Source organism: Tamandua tetradactyla, chromosome 3 (assembly GCF_023851605.1).
Source record: "Tamandua tetradactyla isolate mTamTet1 chromosome 3, mTamTet1.pri, whole genome shotgun sequence".
Classification (NCBI taxonomy): Eukaryota; Metazoa; Chordata; class Mammalia; order Pilosa; family Myrmecophagidae; genus Tamandua; species Tamandua tetradactyla.
In genome coordinates, this window is record NC_135329.1 from 176,332,528 (window position 1) to 176,355,441 (window position 22,914).

At 35.5% G+C, this 22,914-nt stretch overlaps 1 protein-coding gene and 1 pseudogene across 6 annotated transcripts in view; one reads left to right on the forward strand and one right to left on the reverse strand.

Moving 5' to 3' along the window:
- Positions 1-22,914, reverse strand: part of ALS2 (alsin Rho guanine nucleotide exchange factor ALS2) — a 116,453-nt gene that overhangs the window by 12,009 nt on the left and 81,530 nt on the right. For 5 of the 6 annotated variants that reach the window (XM_077154716.1, XM_077154714.1, XM_077154717.1 and 2 more), the window contains 16 exons: positions 22,625-22,756; positions 22,094-22,222; positions 21,619-21,689; positions 21,118-21,184; positions 20,570-20,772; positions 20,388-20,453; positions 19,251-19,349; positions 18,203-18,367; positions 16,504-16,615; positions 16,232-16,309; positions 10,209-10,342; positions 9,043-9,210; positions 4,888-5,005; positions 3,666-3,823; positions 2,040-2,162; positions 1,371-1,547 (listed from right to left, as the gene is read on the reverse strand). In XM_077154716.1, the coding sequence (XP_077010831.1) occupies positions 1,371-1,547; positions 2,040-2,162; positions 3,666-3,823; positions 4,888-5,005; positions 9,043-9,210; positions 10,209-10,342; positions 16,232-16,309; positions 16,504-16,615; positions 18,203-18,367; positions 19,251-19,349; positions 20,388-20,453; positions 20,570-20,772; positions 21,118-21,184; positions 21,619-21,689; positions 22,094-22,222; positions 22,625-22,756 (2,000 nt within the window). The remainder of the gene's footprint in view (positions 1-1,370; positions 1,548-2,039; positions 2,163-3,665; positions 3,824-4,887; positions 5,006-9,042; positions 9,211-10,208; positions 10,343-16,231; positions 16,310-16,503; positions 16,616-18,202; positions 18,368-19,250; positions 19,350-20,387; positions 20,454-20,569; positions 20,773-21,117; positions 21,185-21,618; positions 21,690-22,093; positions 22,223-22,624; positions 22,757-22,914) is intronic. The other variant, XM_077154719.1, reaches the window with a different exon arrangement.
- LOC143677972 (eukaryotic translation initiation factor 3 subunit F pseudogene) lies at positions 7,299-8,514 on the forward strand (annotated as a pseudogene).

Here is a 22,914-nt window from a genome sequence, read left to right on the forward strand (position 1 = left end):
TCCAAAGAGGAAATACAAATGGCTAAAAAGCACATGAAAGATGTTCATCTTTTAGCTATTAGGGAAATGCAGATCAAAATCATCATGAGATATCATCTCACATCTATAAGAATGGCCATTAGTAAACAAACAGGAAACAACAAATGTTGGAGAAGATGCGGAGAAACAGGAACACTTATTCACTGCTGGCGGGAACATAAAATGGATAGCCACTGTGGAAGACAGTTTGGTGGTTCCTCAGAAAACTAAATTTTGAGTTGCCCTAAACCCTACAATTCTGCCACTCAGTATATACCCTGAAGACTTGAAAGTAGGGACACAAACAGACATTTGCACACCAATGTTCATAGAGGCATTATTCACAATTGCCAAAAGATGGAAACAATCCAAGTGTCCATGAACAGATGAGCAGATAAATACAATGTGTTATATACATATGATGGAATATTATGTTGCTGTAAGAAGGAATGAGATCCTAAAGCTTGAGACAACATGGATGAACCTTGAGGACATAATGCCGAGTGAAATAAGCCAAGCACAAAAGGACAGATATTGTATGATTTCACTGATATGAACTAACTAGAACATGTAAATTCAGAGTCTTAAAATGTAGAATCTAGGGAACCTAGAGATAGACAGAAGCTAGAGAAGGGGAGCGTTTTCCTAATATGTACAGAATTGTTAACAAGGTTGAACCTACAATGTTTGGGAAAGGACAGAAGTAATAGTAGCTCATTATTGGGATTATAAATTATAGTGCCATATTGTAGGTGAATCTGATTGAAAGTGGTTGTTTAAAGTCATATATGTCATCGATTAACACTACAAATATAAATAAGTTCTTGCATGGAGTACTACAAATGTAAAAAATAATAATAATAAAGGGGTACATGGGGAAAAGCATAGCTGTTGCAAACTATGGACTACAGTTATTATATTTTAACACTGTTTCATCAATAGAAAGAAATTTACTATTCCAATACTATGAGTCAACAATATGGGGGAATTTGGATTTTATTTTTTATTCTTATTTCTGTTCTGCAGTAATGAAAATGTTCGGATGTATGCACAATTATGTGATGATACTGTGAGCCAGGGATTGTATGATGGTTTGTGTGATGTGTGAATTTGTCTCAATAAAATTGAAAAAAAAATTCAGAAGAATAAACAGGTTTTATACGCATCTCCAAAAATTTCAGAACTAAAGATTATTAAATACCACTATTTTGCTTAAGAAGACAAATAGGCAAATAAGTAAATAAACTATAAGTTATATGTAATTAGATATCAAAGTACCAAATTCCTGATAACGCTATTTACATTTTAAATTAAAACCATTTGATTCTTCACCTCATAACTACTGCACTTACCTCTGTACCCCAAGAAATCCCAGAAGAGCAGTATCTGGCTGCTTATTTAGTCGCAGAACACACTCCCAGTAAATGTCTTCCTCACGATCATTATCCAAGGCATAAAGCATAAACAGTGGAGGGTAGAGTCGTGGTAGTAGCACAGGAAGCAGTAATCCAGAACTTGTTACCACATAACTACAATATTGGAATGGGAAGACAGGCATTAATATTAAAGTTGAATACAGAATCCAAGACAGAGCTTCAATTTCTAAAAGCTGAAAGCAAAGATGGGGAATTTTGAGCAAAGGAGCCACGATGGTATTACATTACACATATGGAGTTGACACACACAGCTTTACCTCTGACCCAGATTTTTGTATCAGAAAAAACTGTGAATTCATCAACTGAAAATTTACTTTACCTCCATTTCGAGGCTGATTTCTCTGTGGTTATTCTAAATATCAAATAACGTTACTCTGTCCATAACCTTTGTGCCCCAGACATTTTCCTGGGGTATGGTCAATAGAATTTAAGGCTTTAAAGGAACCTCAGGGACCAGCGAATCTAACTGCATCATTTTAGAAATGAGGACACTGAGATCTAGAGAAAAGAATTTTCCCTGGGACTCTTTGGATATGGTCATCTAGTTCCCAACTCCTTTCCTTCACCATCTCCAATTGCATTTACCATGGCTCTGGGGATTCAGATCTGGAATCTGACTTTCCAGTACAAAATGACTTCCTTTCAGTCGGCAGATGAGCAGAAAGAGGAATTGTGCTACCTTCCTCAGGAAGCTCAGGAAACAGGAACCTAAGGAATAATAGAAAACGTTATTATTCAGTCATACCTCTAGAATGATTAAACAGAGTAAAAACCTATTTCTATTATTTAATTAAGGGCCTATGAAATCAAACTTTATATCACTTAAATATCCAACAATAAGAAAGCATGATTAAGTAAATTAAAAATAACCCGATTAACATAAAATTAAAAACTTTTTTTGAAAAAGTCAAGTTGCTGAAAATTATTCTTCAAATAATCAAGTTGCTATATTATTGAGGACTTTTTTCCAGCTTTGATTTTTGCCCTAGATTTTATCTCTGACCTTCTAGATACACATGTTATATAACTCTCCCATAAGCAAGTTGTCTTCTCTATTTTTTCAGAATTAGGTCTTGACCTTTTAAAGGCAGTTTATAAAAGTATCCATTTTTGTAGAATTATACCTTGCCCCAGTCTCTGCCCTTAATTTTGTTGTTGATTAAAACAGGTCTGGAAACTTATCTTCATTACACACATCTAGTTAACATCAGAGTGCAAACACTCCCAGCCCAGTGATCATTTTAGCACTTCACTCTGCCCCCTCAAAATTTGAAACATTTCCAAATGCATTTACCAATTTTGAAGTTACTAATATATGGAAATTTCCTGAAACAAATTCATAAATGTTTATATAAGCATCTCAGTATGGTATTTATTTGTTGGTTTAAACAAAAGATCTTAAGTTCACAACTCATAAGCTTTGAATTTGCTTGCTGCCTGGGACTCTCTTTCCAAATCTGCTTTCTCAGCTCTTTCAAAATCACCACTCAAATATTGCCTTTATTAGTCAAGCCTCCCTGATCTTCTGTTTTAAACAGTGCTGTCCTACCTCCAGCCCGTTTCACTTTTTTATTTTTCTGTCTAGCACTTCCCACCATTTGACATAACTATATATTTCATTTGTTTACTATCTGTCCCCTACTAGAATGTAAGCTCCAGATCTCTCTCTCTCTCTCTCTCTCTGTCTCTCCAGGGCCTACAACAGTGGCTGACACACAGAAGGCACTCAATAACTGTTTGTTGAATAAATGAATGAATATGATGTTGTTGTCAAGGGACAAAACAAATATTCATGGATAAAACTTTACATTAGACCTCATCTACTCTATAGTTAGACTTTAGAAATACAATTTTTCCCCCCAAAGATTAAATCCAAATCATAACACCATTATATTTCATACCAAAATTAGAATAAAAAACCAAACACGTATTTTAGCCTTCTATCATATTTTAGGAGGAAAAAAAGATATAAAGAAAATTAGCAACAATGGCTAAGTTCATCTTAAAATAAACATAAAGTAAAAATATGCTTTCATTATTTAAGGACCTATGGCATAAGACCATCTTGTCAATGTATAATTTCTGCAATAAAGGGGAAAATTCATCATTTTCCACATGAGTCTCTAGATTCAGGGTGAAAATACCCAAGCATTAGTAAGTATGAACTACTATTCCACGTAGCTTGCAGATTTTAATGCAAAGATCTTATACCTCACCAGCTGGAACATTCGCTTAAGATAGGACTTAATCTCCTTAACAGCCTCCTGCAATAACCGCCGGTTGGCTCCCACACCCACATAGGTCATTCTGTACACGGCAACCAGCGTCTCCACCAGCCTACCCAGAGGGTGCAGAGGAGTATCACAGGCCTGAGCAGGAAGAGAATCAGTTAAATCAATCAATATATACAGCAGAAACAATAAATCAATAAACAATAATAATTTCTTAAATGATAAGACAATTTTCAAAGTGCTCCCAGAAGTGCTAAAAAGTCTATTAGGAGTCAATGTTTGGACTTGGAAAATTCAAATGTTTTAACTTCTTTCAGAAAGTATTGAATCTACCCAATTATATGGAGCAAGAGTTCCTAACATTCTCTTTTTTTTTCTTGTATGCTATATGATGGGGCTACATTTCATTATTTTTCCATATGAGTATCTTGTTGTTGCAGCACCATTTGTTGAAGTTTTGTTTGCTTTTTTTCTTCATTTGTTTTGCTTGTTTGTTTGTTTTTTGGGGGGGAAGTGCATGGACTAGGAATTGAACCCAGGTCTTCTGCAGGGCAGGCAAGAATTCTACCACTGATTCTTGTACCACCCCCCCCACCCAATATTCTTAATCAAAGAATCCTTTTAGTATTTTGGGAAAATAACCTCAGAAGTACTGTTTTGGAATACCATTAAAAAGAAAGTTTTTAATACATTTTAAACTTCATTAAAAAATATGAAATATTACCTTGAGAAAACTCAGTATTACTGTAGCTTACGTTCTGAAACAGTCACTCTGCAGCTGCCTTGATTTCTCCTAACACCCCTTCCTGAACTGCTATATTGGCGCACACCATGCCTTAAACAGTAACTGATCTTACAGATTTGGAAAAGAAAGTTCAGACAGCATGAAGAGAGGCTGTGACAGCACACTTCATCTATATAACGTGTAGTTTGCAAATGTTAAAAACAAAAAGCCAACTTTGACCCGAGTTCTCAGAAACCCCCTTGATCACTTTACAAACTTAGAAATTCTACTATCATAATGGGACAATCTTCAGGCAGAAATGTGCTGTGCTCTCAGCAATGAAAAAATTAACAAAAGAAAGACTTAGAAAGCAAAAACAAGACTAGGATAACAATAAGTTATGCATGAATTTGAATAATACATTGTGGTAGTTGCATCATTAATTCATAAGGGTTAATGTAATTTGACTCTAGTTTACCTTTATTAAATACTTCTTGATATCATCATAGTTCTCCACAGAGAAGGCACCAACATGCTGTGGAATGAATTCCAAACTCTCTAATGTCTGAGTCTGTGAACGACTTAATATCTCCGGGCTATAAAAACAGAAAGTAAAGTCTATCACATATTTCACTTCAAGAAACAAACAAGAAAATTTTCAAAGTGCACATGAAACATAGTTACCAACTGAGGATAAATTGGAGTGTTCAAAACAGTGTGCAGTCCAAATGAGCTCAAAAATGGTAACTGATCTGCTATTAGGTACCTGATTTATGATTTATTTAACATCCATTCAAAACAACATTTAATGTTACTTAGTACCAAGAACATTAACTTAATGAAGATTTTGCTGAATTCTAAACTATGGTACTGGGAAATACTACAAGGTTAAGTTGAAGAGAAAACTGGTGATAGACCTGAAAACTGAATAAAAGGGGGAGAAGGTGTGTGTGGAGGGGCGGGGGGAGCAGGGGCTAAGGAAACAGGAAAATAAATCAAACGGCACAGGAAGAAATGAAAATGATCTTGAGAAGCAAGGACAGGAATGAGGACAACAACAGGTGGCAATAAGCATTTAACAAGTAAAGGAAGCCTTTACTTAGAATGAATTAACAGTTTTCAAATATTTGTAATATACCAAAACACAATGCAATTATATAGAAATTGGATTTCAGAGATTGAAAAGTATTTCAGGATCTTTCAACGTAACACAGTAAAGTCTCATTAATATTAATTGTTATTCTAGTCTGGAAGGGATTATAGATTCTGATATACAAAACCTTTACTTGTTACATGCTTATTTATTTGTTATATGAAGAGGATAAGACAAAACACATACTAATAATCAAAAGAAACTTTTGGTAAGGTACTCTTATCATTACATTGGAACCAGTTAGAAATTGCAAACTATTCACGTTCATTTTTTACTATATTTTTCTAGATAAAAATATGAGATCTTGGTGGTAGAACCATTTTTTAAATATAAAAGTTCACCCACTCTCACTCCTCAGAAACACTCAACAACAATTAACACAGGTGAAACTGGAGATCTAAAGCCTCACTGTCAGCACTTAGGGTGGGCATCAGTGAAGTCTGACCATTTGCATCACAAACAGGGGTTAGCCCATGGCTTTAACCAATCCATTTCTTCCATTGATTGAAAGAACAGAAGGTAACAATCATGAACTTCATGAATGAAATACTATATACATTTTTATTTATCCTGAATACAGAAAAAAAGATAATTTTTTTTCTATGCTTGATTTCTAACAAAAAAAAATGGAGAAATAAGAAAGCAAATAGATTCTATGGTTTACTTCAAATACTAATGTTTTGCATACTTAATTAAACAGAATCTGTAATCCCTTCTAGGTTAGAATAACAATTGGTATTAATGAGACTTTACTGTGTTACACTGAAAGGTCCTGAAATACTTGTCAATCTCTGAAAATCAATTTCTATATAATTGTATTGTGTTTTGGTATATTTCAACTATTTGAAAACTGTTAATTCATTCTAAGAATTTGGCAATTTTTACGAAATCAGACTTTTTTAATCAATCAGAACAATCCATTACATTCTAGATATGTGGATGGTTGGTGAATTTTCTTTCTTCGGTTCCTCAGTATTGGGAAACAAATGGCATATGTGTAAATTAAAATCAGCATAAAACTGATTTTAAAAATCCAGTATACATGGGACATGACTCCTGGGGATGAGCCTGGATTTGGCATCATGGGATTGGGAAAGTCTTCTTTACCAAAAGGGGGAAGAAAAGTGAAACAAAATTAAGTCTCAGTGGCTAAGAGATTTCAAATAGAGCTGAGAAGTCATTCTGAAGGTTATTTGTATGCAATATATAGGTATCCCTTTTTAATTTTTAGTGTATTAAAATAGCTAGAAAGAAAAACCTGAACCGCTGAATTGTACTCTAGAAGCCTTGATTCTTGAAGATGATTGTATAACTACATAGCTTTTACAGTGTAACCATGTGATTGTGAAAACTTTGTGATTCACAATCCCTTTAGCCAGTGTATATACAAATGAGTAAGCAAATAAAGACTAAAAATAAACAAATAATGGGCAGGGGGTGGAGATAAAAGGTATGGGATATTCTGGGTGTTCTTTTTTATTTTCTTTTTATTCTTATTTTAATTTTTTTGGAGTTATGAAATGTTCAAAAATTGATTGTGGTGATGAATGCACAACTATATGATAATATTGAACCACTGACTGTACATTCTGGACGATTACATGGCATGTGAATATATCTCAATAAGATTGCATTAAAAATTAAATAAATACAGTTCCATATTCAAATCAATGTGAGCCCTTGACATTTTAAAAAAATAAAGGTGGCTGTCCTTTCCTGGTTCCTTTCTCAACTAGATGGCCACACTGGCTGTGCTGGTGAGTTATCCTCCTGCCACTCCAGTTCTGGCACCAACTACTACCCCAGCTCCAACCCTAGCCCCAGCTTCGGCCCTGGCTCTAGCTCCAGCACCAGTCCTGGCCCCATCATCCAATCTGGCGGTGGCAGCAGCTATAACCACAGCTGTAAGGCAGAACCCAGTCTCTATGCAAGCCCCAGTGCACACTCCCATGCCTCCATTGCCTGATCCTGCTCTCCTAGGGCCGTTCCCTGGTGGCCATGTGGTCAGGCTGCACCTGGTCATTTTGGCCACCATCATGGACAGCTATGAGCAACACAACAAGGGTGAAGCCCAAATTATCGGGATCTTGCTGGGAAGTGCAGACAAACACTCAGTGGAAGACACCAAATTGCTTTTCAGTGCTACACGATGAGTCTGAAGATGAGGTGCTGTTGACATAGAATTTGCTAAGGGCATGTATGAATTGTATACAAGAAATCTCTCCAAACGAGCTTATCCTGGGCTGGTATGCCACAGGCCATGACATCACAGAGCACTCCGTGCTGATTCATGAGTACTACAGCAGGGAGGCCCCCAACTCCATTCATCTCACTGTGGACACGAGCCTCCACAAGCCACAGCACATCAAGGCCTATGTGAGCAGTTTAATGGGCATTCCTGGGAGGACCATGGGGGTGCTGTTCACACTGCTGACAGTGAGATTCACAAAATATGACACTGGACACATTGGCATTACCTGATTATGAAGACCTGTTTTAGCCCCAATCAGATTATTGGACTCTCAGTGACTTAAATCAAGGAGGAGGAATATCAGCTCACATCCAGGAAACCCCAAGCACAGTGTTGCTATATGCAGAGGATGTACTGTCTGGAAAGGTGTCAGCTGACAATACTGTGGACTGCTTTTTGATGAGTCTGGTTAACCTAGTATCCAAAATAGTTCCTGATGACTCTGAGACCATGCTCAACAGCAACATTAATGACCTGCTGATGGTGACCTACTTGGCTAATCTCACACAGTCACAAATTGTCCTCAATGAGAAGTCTGTAAACCTGAGAATAGGCCCCAAGTAGCACTCCTGGAAATCTGGGTCCCAGCCCTAGGACTCATTATAGAGTGAAGGAGAAATGGTTTCTTTGTAGTCTTGAGACATGTTGAGTCAGCCAATTGATGATGACTAAATAAACACTAAATAAAACTACCTTTTGTAAATGGGGAAAAAGAAAAAAAGGCTTGACTCAAACAAAACTTTGTTCATTAAGAGGTTTGGCTATAGGAATTAGCAAGTTCTTTTGTTCCAAAATACTCAGCATTGCTTAATATTAATATTTCCTTATTTTTCAAGTTGCATTCTATATCTTCTCCTGGGACTTGAATAACATGAGTGTTAAATCTTTTGTTGTTGTCCCACAAGTTGCTAAGGCTCTCTTGATTTTATTCTCATTCTTTTTTCTCTTTATTGTTCAGACTGGATAGTTTATTGGTCTAAATTTTCAAGTTCAGTGACTCTTCTGCTATCATTTCTTTTCTGCTATTGAGTACATCCACTGAGTTTTTAACTTCCGCTATTCTATTTTTCCACTCTAAAAATTTTGATTTGGTTCTCCTTTATATCTTCTATTACTGTGCTGATACTTTCTATTTTAATATTTATTTCAAGTATGTTTGTGATCATCTGCGTGAGCATTGTTATAATAGCTACCATGCTCTGCCCCATACTGGGCTAGCATTCACTCACCTGTCTCTGTGTTGGCGTCGGTTGGTGGTCAGGGCCACAGCAATACTGTCCCATGCTTTCCAAAAGTCCCCTTTGCCTGGACTCTCACAGCCCAGTTGGCGCCAACATTCATCAAACACTGCTTTCCATTTCTCATCAGCTGGCACTGCCAAGTTGCCTAGTTTCCTGCTAATAAAGTCACATTAATCTTTTATTAATCATTCTTCTGTGCGAAAACTGGTCTTGAAAATTAGAAACCTTCTACTACAGAATCAAGAATGCTTTTGTGACAAAAATTGCCTAGGTTGATGGGGGTTTCATTTTAAAAACACTGAATGAACATTCTAAAAGGGACAGTTTTTAGCTACTTAATGTTTATTAGGCACCAAAGTATATGGATTGTTAAGTACAAAGAATATCAGAAGTGATTCCTCTGCTTTCTACAATTCTATAAAATTGATTTTGTAAAATTGATTCCTGGGTGGGCGACAGTGGCTCAGCAGGCAGAGTTCTCACCTGCCATGCTGGTGATCTGGGTTTGACTCCGAGTCCCTGTCCATGCAAAAAAGAACGATTCCTTTAAAAACAAGGACTTTATGTGCTTTGCTTATGTCATGAGAACTGTGAAATGCATTATATACTAGTCTCCAAAAATAAAACAGTGCAAACAACATATTAAACTCTTAATATATTAAGCTCTTTACTCTTTAAAATCAAGCCTATGTAGGGATTCCATTTAAGGTTGTTTAAGATTGTTTATTAAGATTGTCTATGTAGGGACTCCATTTAAGATTGTTCTCTTTCAATCAACTGGGACACCTGCACCATTGACGGCTGGATCACTCTCACATGTAGAAATTTTATTTTAAATATCTATACTTCAAGGCTTACAACCTAAGCCAAGACTGTTCATTTAGTTATCTACAGTAGTGTCAGATGACCTATCAAGAAGGTTAGGGCAGGCCACAGTGGCTCAGCAGGCAAGACTGCTTGCCTGCCATGCCAGAGGACCCGGGTTCAATTCCTGGTGCCTGCCCATGTTAAAAAAAAAAAAAGAAGAAGGTTATACCTTGTTAAAAAATGAACTTTGCAAATTTGATTGTGCAATTAAAATATGAACCAACTTTGATAAAGGCAAGACAACTCAAAATATTCAATAATTAATCCAGAAATAAGTAGCTACTTACAAAACTTTGGGTTTGTCTTTATCAGTCTCATACAGACTAGGTTTGAAGTAGGTTCCAGTGACTTTTATCCCAGATCCCCATTCTCCACTAAAAAAACCTTCAATGTAATCTCCATTTGGCATTGTCAGTATTCCCTAGGTTAAGTTTGAGGAAAAAGTAGGAAATTAGAAGAAGTATATTCAATTAAAAAATCAAGAGAAAATAAGCACTATCTGGCTAAGATTTTTCTTTCTAACTTACTGTTTACCAGTTCTCAAATTCTACCAAAAAAAAAAAAAAGTGTGTGTATACATTCATGAGCAGAAACAGAGTATATGAAAATAACCCATGGGTCAAAGAAAAATATCACAAGAAAAACTGAAAAACATTTTGAGCTGAATGAAACTGGACACATAACCTATCAAAATTTATGAGATGCTGCTTAGAGGGAAATTTACAAATGCGTATATTAGAAAAAAAGAAAGAAAGAATAATCTATCTAAGCCTTAAGCTTATGAAAACAGAAAAAGAAAAGCAAGCTAAACCCAAAGAACAAAATGACAAAAGATGAGATCAGAAATCAATAAGATAAAAAAGTGAAAAAAATATACAGAAAGATCAATGGAACCAAAGTTAGTGATTTGAAAAGATTAACAAATTGATAAACATTCAGCTAGACTAAGCAAGGAAAAAAAAAAAGAGAACACAAATCTCCAAAAATTGGAATGAAACAGAAGCTATTACTACCAACGTCACAGAAATGTTAGAAGTTATAAGGGAATAACAGGAGAATGATTTTATGCCAACAAATTAGATAACTTAGATTAAATTCCTAGAAAGACACATTAGCAAAACAAACTCAAGAAGAAACAAGAAATCTGAAAGACTTAGAAAAAAGCAAAGAAATTGAATGAGAAACTAAAAAGCTTTCACAGATGGCTTCACTGGTGAATTCTCCCAGACACTTAAAAAAGAAATAAAATCAAGGCATCAAAAATTCTTTCCAAAAAAATAGAGGAGGAGTAATACTTTCTGTGGTAGGTTGAAGTTGTATGTACCCTGAAAGCATGTTCTTAAATGTGATCTTTTCCTTGGGGTGTGAATTCATTCTAAGATTTTTTGATGAGGTTACTTCAGTTAAGTAAGGTGTAACACCTCAATCAGCATGGCTTAATCGTATTAATGGAGTCCTTTATAAAAGAATGAAATTCAGAAAGAGAGAGAGACAAGCAAGAAGGTGAAATCAATGAAACCTAAAAGAGAAGGGAGAGATTAGCAGATGCAGCCATGTGCCTTGCCAAGTGACAGAGGAGCCAAGGACTGCTGGTAGCCAGTCATTTAAAGAAACCATCACCTTGATGATGCCTTGATTTGGACATTTTCCCAGCCTCAAAACTATGAGCAAATAAATTCCTATTGTTTAAGCCAACCCATTTCACGGTATTTGCTTTGAGCAACTGTTTCAATTTGCTAAACTGCTGAATGCAATATACCAGAAATTGAATGGTTTTTATAAAAGGAATTTATTAAATTATAAGTTACAATTCTAAGGCGATGAAAATGTCAAAATTAAGACACCAACAAGAGGATATCTTCTCTCAAGAAGGGCTGATTGCATCCAGGGTTTCTCTGTTATATGGAAAGGCACATGGTAACATCTGCTATCCTTCTCTCCTGGCTTCAGGGTTCAAGCAGCTCTCACAGCTCCTTCTGCATCTCCATCCGTCTGTGTTCCTTGTTTCATCTCGCTACCCTCTGTGTCAGCTCTGAGCTCTTTCTCTCTTCTAAGGACTCCAGCAAACTAATTACGACCTACCTTGAACGGGTGCGGTTACATCTCCATGGAAACAATCTAATTAAAAGGTCCCACTCACAATTAGGTGGATCACATCTCCATGGAAACAACCTTATCAAAAGATCTTACCTAACAATAAGTCAGTCCCCATACATTCGGATTAAAAGAACATGGCTTTTCTGGAGGTACATAACTGTCTCAAACCAGCACAGCAACCTAGGAAACCAAAACACTTCCCAACTCATTTGATGAGGCCAGTATTGCAGTGATAACAAAGACAAAGATATCATGGGAAAAAAACCAAATTAACTATAAATCAATATACCTCATGAAAAGATACAAAAATCTTCAGTGAAATATTAACATTAAATCCAGCAGCATACACAAAGGATTACATACCTTGACCAAGTATGATACAACCCCCAAAAAGCAAGGTTGGTTTAACATCAAGAAATCAACCAATATAACATTCCATCTTAATGGAATAAAGGACAAAAAACAAATGATTATCTCAAAATATGAAGAAAAAACATCCTAAGAAAATACAAAACACATTCATGATAAAGGCTCTCCACAAATCAGGAATCTAAGGGAACTTCCCCAATCTTCTAAATTTATAAAAAACATTCAGGTACATCACACTTAATGGTAAAGTACTGAATGCTTTCCCAAAAAATCAATGCAATCATGTCCACTCATACCCCTTCTATTCAACATTCTAATGGAGACTCTAGCCAGTACGACCAGACTAAAAAACAAAAAGTAAAAAACCTTTCATGGGCGGGCCATGGTGGCTCAGCAGGCAGAGTTCCTGCCTGTCATGCTGGAGACCCAGATTCGATTCCCGGTGCCTGCCCATGCAAAAAAAAAAAAAAACTTTAATATTACAAAGGAAAAAATACCATATGGACATCTCAATGGATGCAAAAAGGCATCTGACAAAATCCAGAACTGCTTCTTGATAAAAAACACTTAGAACACTAGGAATAGACAGAAATTTTCTCAACACAATGAAGAGCATATATGAAAATTCCAAAATTAAAATCACATTTAATGGTGAAAGACTGAAAGTTTTCCCTCTAACATCAGGAGCAAGACAAGGATGCCCACTGTTAGCATTATTATTCAATGTACTAGAAATGAAAGGCACCCCAAGTTAGAAAGGAAGAAATAATGCTTTCCTTATTTGCAGATGACATGACCTTTTACCCTGAAAACTCCACAACAAAACGCCTAGAACTAATAAATGAATTCAGCAAAATGGTGGGATTCAAGAGCAACATGCAAAAATCGGTAGTGTTTCTATCACAAGAATGAACAATCAGAAGAAGAAATCAACTAAAAAATTCTATTTACAAAAGCAAAGAGCCAAATGTCTAGGAATAAATCAAGGATGTAAAAGACTAAACAAAAAATTATACAACATTGCTGAAAGAAATCAAGTGAGATATAAATAAACAGAAGGGCATTCCATGTTCATGGACTAGAAGACTAAATATTGTTAAGATGTCAATTTTACCCTAACAGATTTACAGATAAAACAAAATCCCAATCAAAATTCAACAACCTTCTTTGCTGAAATGGAAAAGCCAATCATCAAATTTATACAGAAGATAAGGGGTCCCAAATAGCTAAAGCCATCTTGAAAAAGAAAAATGAAGTTGGAGAATTCATACTTCCTTATCTTAAAACTTATTACACAGTAACAGTAATCAAAGCAGCATGGTACTGGCACAAGGACAGACAGACCAATGGAAATGAAATGAAAGCTCAGAAATAATCTCTCATATTTATGGCTAACTGATTTTTGACAAGGGGGCAAAGATCACTAAATTGGGAAAAAATAGTGTCTTTAATAAATGGTGCTGGGAAACTGGAGCTCTATTTGCAAAAGAATGAAAGAGAACCTCTACACCTTATACCTTATACAAAAATCAACCCAAGACGGATCAAAGATCTGAATATAAGAGCCACAACTATTAAATTCCTAAAAGAAAACATAGAGAAGCCTCTTTAGGATGTTATGTTAGGACTTTACACCCGAAGTACAAGCAACAAAAGAAAAAACAGATAAACAGGACTGCATCAAAATTAAAAACTTTTGTGCCTCAAAGGACTATCATGAAAGTAAAACAACAGCCTACATAATGAGAGAAAATATTTGGAAACCACAGGTTTAATATCCAGAATAAACAAAGAAATCTCTCAACTCAACAACAAAAAAAGACAAATAATTGAATTCGAAAATGGGCAAATGGTATGAAGAGACATCTCTCTAAAGATATACAAATGGCCAAAAAGCATGCAAAAAGATGTTCAACATCATTAACCATTAGGGAAAAGCAAATTAAAACCCAATAAGAAACCATTTCATGCCCAGAAGAAAGGCTGCTATTTAATAAAAACAGAAAGTTCTAAGTGTTGGAGAGGATGCAGAGAAACAGGGACACTAATTCATTGCTGGTGGCAATGTAAAATGGTCAGCCACAGTGGAAGACAGTTTGGCAGTTCCTCAAAAAGTTAATTATAGAATTACCATATGACCCAGAAATCCCACACCTAGGTATATACTCCAAAGAACTAAAAACAGAGTCAAACAGATATTTGTACACCAATGTTCATAGGGACATCATTCACAAATGCCAAAAGATGGAAGCAATTCAAGTTGAATGGATAAACAAAAGGACAAAAGGACAGACACAAAAAGACCAATATCGTATAACCTCAATCGTATGAAATAGAGTTAGCAAATTCATTAAGTCAAAAACTAGAATACTAGGATATCAGGGGTTGAGGAGAGGGTAGAGAATGGGAAGTTAATGCTTAACTTGTACAGAGTTTCTGTTTGGGGTCATACAAAACTTGGTTATGGATGGTGGTGATAGTAGCACAACATTGTGAACATAATTAACAGCACCAAATTATATATTTGAATATGGTTAAAAAAGGGAAATTTTAGGTAAAAACATGTTACTAGAATAAAAATTGTTTAAAAACCAAAACCACAGAACTGAACAACATACACAAGGAATCCTAACATAAACCATGAACTATAGTTAATAGTAATTATAACATTCTTTCATCACCTGTAACAAATATAGTACACTAATGCAAGGTGCTACCATTAGGGGGTATATGGAAACACTGTCTTTTCTGCATGATTTTTCTGTAAACCTACAACTTCTCTGATAAAAAAAAAAAGACACTATTAAGAAAATGAAAAGATAAGGCAAAGACTGCAAGAAAATATTTGCATACCATATTTCTGTTAAAGGATTTGTATCCAGAATTTGCATCCAAAATATATCAAGGACTCTTAAAACTTAGTAAGAAGACAACAAACGACCTAATTTAAAAATGGGCAAATGATTTGATCAGACATTTCACCAAGAAGATTTATCAATTGCTACAATTCCCCAGAAAAGATACACATCATTAGTCATTAGGGAAATGCAAATTAAAGCCATAATGAAATATCATTCATATACCCACTAGAATGGTTGCAATAAAAAAGATAGAAAATAACAAGTGTTCACAAAGATGTAAAGAAACCAGACATCATATACTGATGATGGGAATGTAAAATGATGTAGCTAGCCACTTTGGAAAACAGTTTGGCAGATTCTTAATACACTAAACATCAATTTACTCATACAATTCAGAGATTTCACATCTAAGTATCTTACCCAAGAAAAATGAAAACTTATGTCTACACAAAAAGTTGTATTCAAATGCTTATAACAGTATTATTCCTAATAGTCTAAAGCTGAAAATAACCCAGCATCTATCAGTTGGTGAATGGATACATAAAGTGTAGGCTTGGATACACTTTTTAGGTCAGCAATAAAAAGGGACAAAAAAATTAAATATGCCACTCTGTGGAAAAAGTTCATGAACATTATGCTAAGTTTAAGAAGCCACACAGAAAAGACCACATACCGTATAATTTCAATTATATGAAAGGTTCAGAAAAGACAAATCAGTAAAGTGAAAAAGTTCATTAGTGGTTGTCTGGAACTGAAGATGGAGATGGAAAGTGACTACAAATGGGCAGGAAAGATCTTGTGGGGTGATGGAAATGTTCTAAAATTGTAGTGATGGTTGGACAACTCTGTACATTTACTAAAAGTCACTAAAATGTACAATTAAAACTGGTGAACTTTATGATATGTAAATAAGCCTTTTAAAAGTCAAGATTTCATCAGTAAAAGATTGTGTTCAAGGGAAAAGAAGAAAGTTAGTTTCCAACCTTTCCACTAAGAGTCCAGCCATCTGAAAATTCTCCGTCATAGATAGTGTCATCTTCAGAAAGTAAAACCCCATTTCCCTGTGTAAAGAAAGAAATAAAAAATAACACAAAATGCAAAGTGACTTAGAGTACATGCAGCCATACCCCTAAATCCTTAAGTAATCTTAAAAAACAAGAAAAATAGTACTAGGAAGGTAGAACATTAATTAAAAGACAAAAACTAAGGACATGGGAGAAAGTCAGTAGTAACTACACATAAATATTTCACTCACCATCATTTTATTAAGGTTAAAGTTGCCTTCATAGTACAATCCAAACTGGGTAACTACCACACCATTCCCTTGACATACATCATCTTGCCACATTCCCATATACTTTTCACCTCTGCATGGAAATTTAAAAAACAGAAAAGATGTGGGGATGTTGTTCTTTCTGCATGATATTTCTGAAAAACCACAACTACTCTAATTTAAAAAATTAGAAAAGGGGGTTGACAGGTAGTTCAGAGGTAGAATTCTTGCCTACCATGTGGGAGACCCAGGTTCAATTTCTGGCCCATTTACCCCTTCCCCCCCCAAAAAACACATGTGAACAAAATTCTCTAAGATATACAAGTCACATACTTGCCTCTGTACATGTGTATGTACAGATAGAGAAATACATGTATGAAGGGAGGCATATTAAAAAAAAGGGAAAGAAAAATCAATGGTAAAGATAAACTGTGAAGAAAGCAATTAAATAGATCTCAACCACTGCCTCCAGGATGTTTTCTCTTCCATTCTTTTAGTAAAAGTGGTCAATTCTGTCTTCTCGAACATGGAACAATAATGTTTTAGCAAAGGATATTTTACTCAGAGTAATATTCTCAGAAATTTAATATTACAGTCTACCTGACAGAGATCTGTATACACTCAATGTCTTTCTTTGATAACTTAAAAATATGTAATTGAAAAAAAGAAGAACACTAAGAATTTAAATAATTTCATTCAAAATTTAATAGGCAGGGCGGTGGAACAGTGGCTCAGTGGCAGAATTCTCGCCTGCCATGCCAGAGACATGGGTTCATTTTCCGGAGCCTGCCCATGTCAAATAAATAAATAAATACTAAAATAAAAATAAATAAGTAAATAAAAGGCAGAATCAAATCTATGCACAGAGACCCAGGTTTGTTTTCCGGTACCGGCCCATGCAAAAAAAAAAAAAAAAAAAAGTAAATGAGGTTTATCACAGGATAATTCTCATTGTTCACTTATACTTAAACTCAGAGAAATTTTACCTGACTGCATGAAAAAAGTAAAATAAGTACAAATTGTTGGTTAAAGAATTATGGAATTTAGTAATAATGGCAAAAATTTTAAATCTCACTTATAGAAGGAGTGATTATTAATAACAAAAAAGAGGTGGAGGGAGAGTACAAAGTAAGTTAGAGAGTCCAGATATGGAAGCAAAAGAACTATATTCCTCTCCATATTAAGTAAATTCATATTAAGTGAATTTAACTAAGCTGATTCCTGGGTTCCTGGCATCATAACGTGGTTGTGATTTGATAGGCAGAACAAAGCAGAAAAATGTTTAGCTATCATTCTACAACCCAAAATGGAATTTCCATTGGTTCACATTTCCCTCGCCCCAACCTCCACATTCTACTGATTGCAAAAAAGGCTTTTCTTTGATGACTAGTTAAAGATTTGGCATGCTCTTTGAGACACAAAACACTTTGTATTATGAAACTTTGAGGAAAATCGTACCAATATTAATTTGGAGTGATTCTGATTTTGTAAGGAAGTAATCTATCATTCGTCCACTAGAAAATCGGTAAAATGATACCTGATAACTCTGTCTTATTAATAAATTTCTCAATGCTATCAAATTAAGATGATCAGCCTTCTTAAAATTATCATCTCTTTTGGAGAAGTATAGGAACCTTATCCTCTCACACTAAATTTTAAGATTAGAGGCAAAATACTGTACCTAGTGATATCATCAAAGACACCATATCCTGCTTTCTTATCCAGTACCCATTGGCCAATGAACATACTGGGAGAAGAGGAAGTCAATTTTCCACTCCGGAGGAGACCATGACCATGACGCATGTTATCTTGAAAACAGCCTTCGAATACTTCACCAGAAGCATAACTGCAGTTAGTCAGAAAGATAGGCAGAGATCAAAAGTACATCAAACTTCTAATGGGTAATTGGAGCTGAAGGGATACAGACTGTGCAACAGGACTAGATACAAAAACTCAAAAATGGACAGCACAATAATACCTAATTGTAAAGTAATCATGTTAAAACACTGAATGAAGCTGCATCCGAGCTATAGGTTTTTGTTTTGTTTTGTTTTACGATTATTACTTTTATTTTTTTCTCTATATTAACATTCTATATCTTTTTCGGTTGTGTTGCTAGTTCTTCTAAACCGATGTAAATGTACTAAGAAACGATAAAAAAAAAAAAAAGTACATCAAACTTCGATCCTCATCTTTACAGAGTTTAGGGAATCTAAAACTATAGTGAAATTTCAACTGCAGTTGTAATTATTTATTTGTTTCTAGGATTACTTTTTAACAACCAAAAATCTCATTTTTGAATGACAGAAGCTAAAAAGTTAAAGACATTATGAGTAGTATGATGCATTAACATGGGTTGGAGGGGGGAAACGCATGGTGATAGGGAAATGAAATTATGAGTGATCTCTGAGAAGAGAGAATGATGGTTTTGTCCATATTAGAGTCAAGTAATTAAAATAAAATACATTTATAGGGAAGATATTTAAGAGATTCTATAAGAAAGTTATGGTCTACAAGCCTGGTACAAATCAGATAAGAACTAAATATTAACCTAATATTTTCATCTTGTGATGAGAGGTTAATCTTTAAAAGAAGACTTTACATAGAACTTCAGTCATTAGAAGAGTAAATAAAATTCATCCCTTAGAAATTCTGGCTACATAAATGTTTAGGTTTACATGGTTCTTTGAAAATGCAATACCAGTCCAATAACCTTCCAATGTTAATACCTATAGACTCCTTGGCCACACATTTTTCCATCTTTCCAGTGGCCCACATAATGGTCTTCTTTGTTCAGTGCCTTGTTTGGGATTCTGTATTCTCCATACCTACCAAGGATAATAAAAATATAGAAGAGATGTTTATGGCATATTCACATTTTGCATGTATATGTTGGTAAACATTTCAGAAAGGAGGACATATTTATCTATAGAAGGAAAGGGGTTAATGAGGTCTTAGCTTAATCTATACCTATTAGCTAAGCTGTTTGGCAAATACTAGAAGAGTGGAACATTGGTCCAACTACATAAAGTGATGAGGTGTTTAACTCCATGTCTAATGAAAAACAGAAGACCTGTGTTGGAAGCCTATTTCTGCTACTAATTAGCCACATCATCTTGAATAAGCCCAGGTATCCAGCTTCCTCATATGTAAAATGAGGAAGATACATCAGATTATCTAAAGTCCCTTCCCATTCTAAAAAGCTATTAAAAAGAGATGAAGATGTCACAAATTTTACATTATCACACACATACAAATTACCTATCCGATTTACATAATAATATTTTTATATAGTAAGATAGCTTATCTCTCTAATATGATGCAAAATAATTTCACTGATGTAAAATTTGTCATGTAACTATATTAACAGTGCCAAAAGACACAGTAAACTTACAAAAGTTATGTCATTAGACTATCACTTAGGATAAATATATCACCTGGAATATTTCCCTTAACATATCATAGAAATTAAAGGTGATTTAAAACAACTAAAAGGAAAATTTTTCCATGTCTTTTATTTAATGGGGGTACTACTATCTTAATGGTTTCACAATGAAATTACCCAAGGTTTTCAGACTTCATTACTGAGGAATGGACAGAAAAACAGCTCCATTTTAACACGCGGACTTCGAGTCCTTTAGCACTGTTAATCAAGTTAAACGATTCACTCTAAGTAATAAGAAACTGCATTCCAGACTCCTCGCTCTCTTTAGGCTCACACATCTGCATCATAAGCCCTAATATATTTTATGTATTTCTTAATAACAAAACAAAAAAGTACTCATTGTTTTTGAAAGTAACTCTGAACACAAATGTAATTTGTGACTGAACCTGAATTTAACCTCATATTTACACAATTTTCTTACCCATCTTCCAAGCCATTCCTGAACATACCAGAATACATCTTTCCATCAGGCCACTTCAAAACCCCTCTGGAAAGCATAAGCAAAGAACAATGCATGTCAACTGATGTTTCACACAGTCAATATTTTTTCAATAATTAGTCAAACTATCACTGTCATCCCAGGCATAAATCAAACATTTTCACCTGCCATGAGGTTTCCCTGAAAGCCAACGTCCATCATACGTTGCATCCTTTAGGCGAGGATCCTTGTAGAAAGTATATTTGGCACTGCGTGAAATGGGTGGTTCCTGCCTCTGAATACTGCTGCCACTTCCATAAGGTGGAAGATCAGACATCCCCCTCAAAGCCTGATCCACAGCTTGGCTTATAGCCCGTAGCCACTTAGCCTAGGAGAAAAGAGTTAAGTCAATAAGCATAAGGCAACAACCCATCAAGCATTGCTTTAAATCCTGCTAACTTTCCTTGGTGTAAATAATTTTTCTGTCCCCTAATGCTTTTCCTATTAACTACATAATACTGACTGGCTCTTGAAATTCATTGCTATGTGTTTAAAATTGATTAACACTGCAAAAACAAACAAAAAGCCCCTACACTCTTGATTTAATGAGAATTTATCAGACATAACTGGATCATTAGCCAAGAAACATCAGTTTTTATTCTTTTATTTACTATCACAAGAAATAGAAGTAGTCAGTTAAAAGATTGTAAGAAAAATACCACAATCGACTAACCTTTTCCTGGGGTGTTGATGAAATGAGAGTGAACTGCTCCTCAGGTGTAGTTATTTTTAAGCCATTCCTAAAACATTCATGAAGATAAATACCAGTAGATTTGACAACCCGTCATCATAATGTCAATCTTCAAATATTAAAAGCAACCTATTTATTTCAAGTGGACCAGAAGTCAATTAAACAGAAATGCATTCATGCACTGGGTCCATTCTCAGAGCGGTGGAAAGGACACAGAGTTACTATGCTCTGTGTTGAACAATGGGGAATGTGAGCAACGGAGATGCCCTCCCACCACCTGTTTAAAGGCCAATAGGGATAGAGAAGGTGTTCTGTTGTGATTTTCACTACAAGCCGTTTTACTGCCTGTGTGTTGGGAGAGTAGGCCTCATTAAGTAGAGTGGGGAGGTAGGTTCCTAAATCCTCCTGAGTTTTCTCACATCTAAGGAAACAACCTGGGTAACACAGGGAGAGAATGGGGGTGGAGGGAGGCAAGCTACTTACACACCACCAGCATCTTCAGAAAGTGGCTCCACCCACAGTGTGGCCAGAGGAAAAACATGGTGTGTGGAGAACTGAAAACAGAGAACATGGAGATCCATCTGAAAAATCCCATGTGGACCTGGGGTCTCTGCCCACATCCCTTCATACTGTTAACCTATATGGGCCCATAGTTTCTGCTGTACAATCTTTATGGTTAAACACATACGCATGCCAACTCTGTTGCATGGCTGCTTTAACATGATTAACCCCAGTGGGTCTTGCCATCTTTGCTGCAAGGACCCCATCACATAGCCAATATACATCCTCAAGCTTAAAAACATCCTTGAAATTGAAAGCATACCACAAATGCAGACTGTAGCCAAACATTCTCTTTTATTCAACAGTTTCAGAGAAATCATAATAGTTGAAGGTATAATTAAAAGGGCAAAGTACTCCATCTTTCAGGACCTTTTTTAAGGTTAGGAATAGAGCCTACCTGAGCATGGACCAGGGCATCATTAAAGAGGATGAACCAATTCACAGAAAATCTCCCAGCATGTTGCAGAGACAGGGCTCGGTTACTGCTCTCACACAATAGTCGACGCTCTGGTTTCCTCAGGGAATCCTAAAATTAAAAAGAAAATACAAAGCCAAACAATAAAATCTATTTTAATATACAAAGAGAAAACAAGAAAGATAGAAATCACATTTAGGGGAATTTGCCAGTCATAGCTTAGCTTGATGTTAAACGTAAATTAAGATGGGATTCAAACATTTCATAAAGTTAGAACTTCAAGATTTTTAAAAAGGCAGATGAGATGAAACTTCAGAGAGGATTCCTAAAAATGAAAGAAGGTGCTGATATTAGAGCGCCCACTGCTATGGTCTTTAGGCATTTTAAGAAATGAGGTCATTAAAATGTTCTCACGATAAAGAGCGAGGAATGAGAAAATTATAGCAGTTGTTATGGAAATCTTGCTTTTTGCTGGAGTAATGACAATTGCTATGGTCAACTGGCATGGTTTACCGTCATTTTTCCAGGAAAGGTCTTCCAGAAGCCCAATGTGTACTCTGCTTCCTTTCTTTTCCTGCCAAGATGGAGAGCAAGGGACTCATAACAAGAACTGGAATCCTGCAGTTCCTTGTATTCTGGAGATGTCTAGAGACCAATAATTAAGGGAAGAAATCAATGTCAAGAATCTATAGTCTCAAAGTGACTTAGATCTGTATTATAAACTCAGGGAGAAAATTTAGCCTAATAGTCATCATGCATTAAAGGGAGCTGGGTAATGGACAAGCTTAAAGAGAAATTCTATT